Below are 6620 nucleotides of genomic sequence, written 5' to 3'. Positions count from 1 at the left end.
TTAGAGGAAAAAAAAAAAAAAAGTGGGGGGTTTTTTTTTTTTTTTTTTTTTTTTTTTTTTTTTTTTTTTTTTCATGGACGTTATTGCTCCTTCAATTATAAATTTAAGTAGGGTATTAGTTGTAAAAATTAAATTGCCAATAACTAACCGATAATGACTAATTCAATAGTTCTACTTTTCTTATCATTATTTACGGAGATTATGAATTTTGTCATTTATTCTTACAACGAATGACGTATGAAATAAAGTTTTCTTTCTTTCGCTCCCTCTGACTTTTCTTTTTCTTTTCATCAAATTTTCCAAACTTTTTTCATACCAGAACTATGAGATTGCCCGCCTCATTAATGATACCTAAGCCCAGTTCTGACGTCACATTTTCACAATTTATTCATAATAAACGCCATAACCAAATAATTGCATATTAGCTGGCCGCTTATAGGCTATAATCTTGCGCCCGCGGATGTTTCTCAGCTTTTGCTTCACTATTTTTCACATAAACCATATTCGCCTAATGGTATCGCAATTCGTTACTCTACCCCACATGCCATCGGAATCTTACGTAAGAATTAATTAGAATATATTGTAAAATAAATAAGTACGTTGGTTACGGTAAGATTTTATCAGAGGCAATTATATGTTATGTTTGTGTTACATGTGTTTTGTTTATAACTCTCGTAAAATCGTAATTTCCATGAACATTAAAATATTTACTAAACAACGTGATTTTATATGTGTACAAAATAATTTTGTTATTTAAAGCAAACGTGTCTTATTCGCTTGTGTACGCTATCGTGGCACGTCCCACTCAACCCCCTGCAACTTTCTTAGTAATCCATTGTAATGATCGAGCCGCAATTATAATTGCAGCTCTCTTAAATACGTCAGCCTGTTGCTGGGATTCGGAGGCGGAGTTTTATTTTGCACGACTTTTTTGCACATGCTGCCGGAAGTGGAGGAAGGCGTCGAGCATCTGACGAGCGAAGGAATCCTTCCGCATCTCGACTTCTCCTTAGCTAAGATCCTTTGCTGCACCGGGTGAGTTTATAATAACAGACGGATATCGTTTATATTATTGATCTGCCGTGTTTGTATTGATATTAGTGTTAATCGCTGTCTCTACTTCGCGGAAATTATTTATAATAAAACGAAGGAAGGCTAGAGGGGATTATGAAAGCATGATCGAGGCCCGAATAGAATGGCAAAAATTCTTGGGCAATTGCCATTTTCGGTGATAAAGTCGGACTTTCTAAATTAAATTAGAGTAATAATCGTTCCGCGGCGGTCCCATTAATAATAAATACCCATAAAATTGCGGTTGGAAATATCGTCGTTTTCTCGGAATTGGCGAAAATGCTCGCTCGCGCAATACGTCGGTGCACTTCAACCATTGTCCTTTCGTTTCAGATTCTTCATCATGTATCTCATTGAAGAGATCGTCCATACTCATTTGAGGCACAGGCATCCGGAAAAAGCGTCGATCGACGCAACGTCGAAGACCAGCAGTAACGTTAACATCTACACGAACGAATCGATCGAGAATTACGGGAGCGTCGCTAATAGAAAATGGAAGGATCAGGAGAAGCCGTAAGTGACGTAATATGCTCATTCGGCCTTAAGAGCTATACAAGACACTATATAACATATATAAAGTGCCTTCGCGAAATATTGTCCAACAATGCAAATAAAACGCAGCCTCGTATTAGGATGGAAATTGCCGTTGATCATAACGACAGCATCTGCCAGACTTAAATTGATTATGATTATCGAGAGGCAAGAAACTTATACGAAAACTTGACATTATTTTCACGACGAGCGGCTAGTTTATCAATCAGTAAATAATAGCTGTGCGCGCCAATGGGTCTTAAAATTAATAATGAACTATAAAATGTATAAAATGGATCGATAACGAGTCGATCAGATTTCTCCAAATAACGATAAATCCTCGACAGCCAAGTGATATTCCCCGTCTATATTTACATGATCATTGAATTGTTAATTCAGCTGCGACATCGGCCATACGCATCTCAACATCATCGAAGACTGCGAGAGCTTTCACGCGGGTGCAATAAGAGGTCTATTGATTGTTCTTGGCCTCTCGGTCCACGAATTGTTCGAAGGCCTCGCCATTGGCCTCGAAAGCTCCGCCGGATATGTATGGTAAGCTTTAAACTTTTATCTTATCGACCAAAGAATTTGACTGACGTTACTTATCATCTTAATAAGTCCTCGACTGCCTTATCGCCGTGATGTAATCGGATTTGTAGTTTTTACGAAGCTACGCGGGCGAGCACGTGGCTTCTGTGCGCTACATCTGACTTTCAATTGATAATTTTATATTGCACCTCGGCGGCTCTGCCTATCGCCGATTTCCATAATTTCGCCAGTTTATTGTCTCCCGGCATTACTAACGCTACTCCATTCACCACAAAACTCGTCTTTAACAATATTCGACTCCTATGTAGAGTCAAATATATAATTCGTTTTTCCCATTTCAACGATAAATCCTCGTCTTGCACTGTCAATTATCGCGCGCGTGTGTGTAAGTGCCATTTGTGAACACTTTCTCACGCATCTATTTGCTAATTCGAGCCAATTCGCTAATTCCACGTATACGTCAATCTAAACATATCGTAGGTAATTATAATATTATAATAATTATAATGATATAATTGTAAATAGATCGTAGGTAAACGTAGGTAGATCATTGTTTGTTTGTTTGTTTTTTTTTTTTTTTTTTTTTTTTTTTTTTTTTTTTTTTTTTTTCTTTATTTATTGATACACACGCGGCATCGCGCTCGGCATCGACTTTGAAATATTCTTCTGCTTTATCTTGGGTAGGGTGATCATTTTTTTTTTTTTTTTTTTTTTTTTTTTTTTTTTTTTTTTTTTTTTTTTTTTTTTTTTTCTTTATTTATTGATACACACGCGGCATCGCGCTCGGCATCGACTTTGAAATATTCTTCTGCTTTATCTTGGGCTTCAACTGAAATGTAGCCCTCGCGCATTATTAACAGTCATTAATTATTTCTCCTCGTATGCTCTTTAAACTTTGTCAAACAACAGCGGAAGAGAAGCGGAGATGTCAAAAGTTCGGCGCGCGGCATAATAATAGAACGAGAGGCACGATTGTACGTATCGCAGTCGAGATAAAATCGGCAAAACGGAATTAAAGTCGATTAATAAGCGACATTACGATCGCATTTGTCGAGGCGAATCGAATTACTTTAAGCGGGTAAGCGCGGCATCGAGGCTTTGTCGGGCTACTTAAGCGCGCGCTTTGGCATTTTCATGCGATTGGCAAGGACGAACGTTGGACGTTGATATCAATGACGATCGCTCCCGTAGGTACATGTTCGGCGCTGTCGCGGCCCACAAATTCATCATCGCCTTCTGCATCGGCGTCGAACTGACGACCTCGCGCACCAAGGCCGTGCTCAGCTACATCTACGTTTGCATGTTCGCCGTCGTCTCGCCCCTGGGAATTGGCATCGGGATGCTCCTCGTCGGCGGTGACAGCGCAGCAGCCAGTGGACCAGCCGCTGTTACGTTGCAGGTCAGTCATTGTTGTGGGGGTACGTGGATAAAGGCGTTTCCTACTTGGGGCTTGAACCCAAGGAGGGTCGTCTGGGACGACCGCCGAAGGAAGCGTTGCGAGGCGCAGCCAGAGCAGGCACTCGCCAACACTGTGCGACAGGATACTTATGTTAATGTGAAAATTGCCTATATTAATCGATGAAAAATCCAGACTGCGCTTATTTAAGTTTACGTAACGACACCGATTGAACGGATAGATTGTACGTGTACTAATACACGTAGACGTATCATCTGTCTGTGTAGTAATTCGATTGCTTGATACACTGTGCTGGGAATTTTCGTATTTCTCCTGCAGGAAGGGAAAAATTAACGGCAACTTTTAATTGTATCATCCTATATATTTGATAAAATGTCGCTTTTTGTTTTTGTTTTTGTGTTATTATTGCTACTATATTAAAGTTTTCAACGCCATTATTAAATATGCATTACTCGACGTTTGTCTAGTAGTCGCATAGTCGGAACACATTATCGTTATTCTTTATTCGTAGATTAAAGTGTTTGTACTTTCAGGGACTTGCATCGGGAACGCTTTTATACGTAGTATTTTTTGAGATTCTTCACAAACATCGCAATGGACTACTCCAATATATCGCGATAATTCTTGGTTTTGCGGCCATGTTTGGACTCCAAATCTTAAGTAAGTACAATAAATGTTTATGTATTTGAAAAGTATGTTTATCGATCCAATGAATCTCAAATTTCTTTGTTAACTTGTAAATTTACCAAATCTTTCTTCCGTGTAAAATGATAAACAAAAAACAAAACAAAACAAAAAACTCGTTTTACCAACGAACCATTAAATTTAATGCAGATACATCATGATTATCATAAATACATGATAATTAATATTACGACTTGACTAGTATGACTGTTGGCTTAAGTCGAGCTGCAAATTATGTGGTACTAAAAATGTTATTTCAGACAAATATTATAGAGTGAATAGCTACTAATTGATGTGCCGACTGCAATATAATTAAGGAAAGAATTTTAATAAGTAATTGAAATTATCGATTAGGAATTTCCGTTTAGTAATTGAATAAGCAATGTTATCATTACTTTAATTACGTGGATGAATACAGAGAGTGACTGTGAAATGGCAGAAATTTGTTTGAAATAAGGATGCTGAATATTTATCGCTCGAGTGAAATGATAAAAGTGTTGTTGAAATATGAATAGCAGCGGGCAAGATATTAACACATACATCGACCTCCACGATCGTATAATGCAAAAGAATTTATTATATAAAAAATGATCTGTGATGAATAAAAAAATGTTCATATTATCTTTATATGTAACAATATCAACTTACGACATTTCTCGAGGAATGTGACAAATATCAAATCTGTAATCCTATGAAAATATCCATCGCACTTGAGCCACTACTTGAAATATATATTCAACGATAGAATATAATAAAAATATTACATCTCAGGAAATTTTATAAATAGCGCCATCGCGGCGTAATGGAATTTTTACAATTATTATATTTAATATATATTGAGTAGTAATTTATGTAATCGGTCAGCCTTCGAATATAATTATCACACATTTTGCCTACAACAACGTTACTTTCTCCATTGGGAATTATTCTTCGTATTCCGCTTTCACAATCGATCATTTCAAAGATATTTCGAAGAACGCTTGGCAGATCCAGTAATACACCCTTAAATGCAACTCTTAAACAGTATTTCACTCTCCCGTACGAAGCTAAATGACAGACAGATGATTTTTAAGATCCAAGAGCAAAGATGGATTTATAATAAATATCGCCGATTACGAATAAGGAAGCAACGCTCGAGCCTTAACAGCCACAGTTGAAAATATCGAAAGGCACGAATGTGCTCGATAGGAGCATTCACTTAATCGCGGCCCGAATGAATAAATCAATGTCAAAGAATTGTCACGCAGCTGAGGAGCGAAAATTCGTCACGCAATCAAAAATTACATCTCAATTACCAAGCGTAACGCTATAATGACGTCGCACTCCGCCATACGCCAAAGACGACAGATAAACTTGGCCGTCAGCACCGAGCTCAGATCCGCCCAACTATTGACTTGCAAATGAAGCCCCGACCAATACCGCAGTCGCCCAACAAAATATAAACAAAGAGCCGACCAGGCCGACGAAATTTTTTTCATACACACGCCCCCGGATAAAAATTCACAGCGACATTCGTAATCCGTTATGCGGCGTATTGGCAAGAAGCGTGACGGACCCTCGTGACTCACGTAACCAGCGTTTGTTACATGTGCAGGATCTTATTTCCCTTTTTTCTTAGGCTGGAAGATCGACTTGGGAAGTCCATCTGGCAAATGAGTTTCTCCAGCCTTGCCTCGATGAGCACCTTATTCGCGGTCTCTTTCTTTCTTTTTTTTTTTTTTTTTTTTTTTTTTTTTCTTTTTGTTTTCTTTTTTTACGAGGACCTGTCAATTATGAGATGCGTTATCTGGCTCGATTAGTTACGGAGTTACATGGAGAGCCGGTCCGAGTTGTTCTCTTTTATTAGCAAATTTACTGTTGCTCGCTAAAATGGCTTTTATTGATCTTTAAGTCCATGGTAAATCAAACATTACATTGTTCTTGCGTCGAATACTATGGTAAATGATTGTGATACGTTGGTTGGGAGCATATGGCAAATCTAGAATTTGCATATTCATGTTCTTTATTGCTCAATGGCATGTTACTTTAAGAAATTTAATCGTAGATTGCACGAAATCTTTATACATAGTATATTTATCGAGACTTTATACATAGTATTTCGGTATTTTCGTACTCTATTAGATTTTGTATAAAATTCTCTTCTATGACTCCTATTGATTGATTAACCTACTGTTGTCTTGTTATCTTTTGATAATTTCGAATTTATAATGACGTTAATGGCAATCCCATCGACAAAAATTAGTCTACGTATTAGGTATTAAAATTTTAAATCACCCATATTAACTATCAACATTGAAAAATTATTATTCAAATAATCAATTGCAACTGGCATAATCAATCGCTCGATATATTATCGAGTTTACCT

At 37.4% G+C, this 6620-nt stretch overlaps 1 protein-coding gene across 1 annotated transcript in view; it reads left to right on the top strand.

Moving 5' to 3' along the window:
* The window catches only part of LOC105362403 (zinc transporter ZIP3), a 7526-nt gene extending 1615 nt beyond the window's left edge, over nucleotides 1-5911 (top strand). The window contains exons 2-6 of the mRNA XM_011499842.1: nucleotides 868-1035; nucleotides 1405-1584; nucleotides 2002-2157; nucleotides 3346-3572; nucleotides 5874-5911. Coding sequence (XP_011498144.1) covers nucleotides 868-1035; nucleotides 1405-1584; nucleotides 2002-2157; nucleotides 3346-3572; nucleotides 5874-5911 — 769 coding nt within the window. The remainder of the gene's footprint in view (nucleotides 1-867; nucleotides 1036-1404; nucleotides 1585-2001; nucleotides 2158-3345; nucleotides 3573-5873) is intronic.
* The last annotated feature ends 709 nt before the right edge of the window (nucleotides 5912-6620 follow it).

The sequence above is a fragment of the Ceratosolen solmsi genome, unplaced genomic scaffold (assembly GCF_000503995.2).
Source record: "Ceratosolen solmsi marchali unplaced genomic scaffold, CerSol_1.0 scaffold35, whole genome shotgun sequence".
Classification (NCBI taxonomy): Eukaryota; Metazoa; Arthropoda; class Insecta; order Hymenoptera; family Agaonidae; genus Ceratosolen; species Ceratosolen solmsi.
The sequence above is the reverse complement of the archived record's forward strand: the minus strand, read 5'-3'. Positions and strand labels throughout refer to the sequence as shown.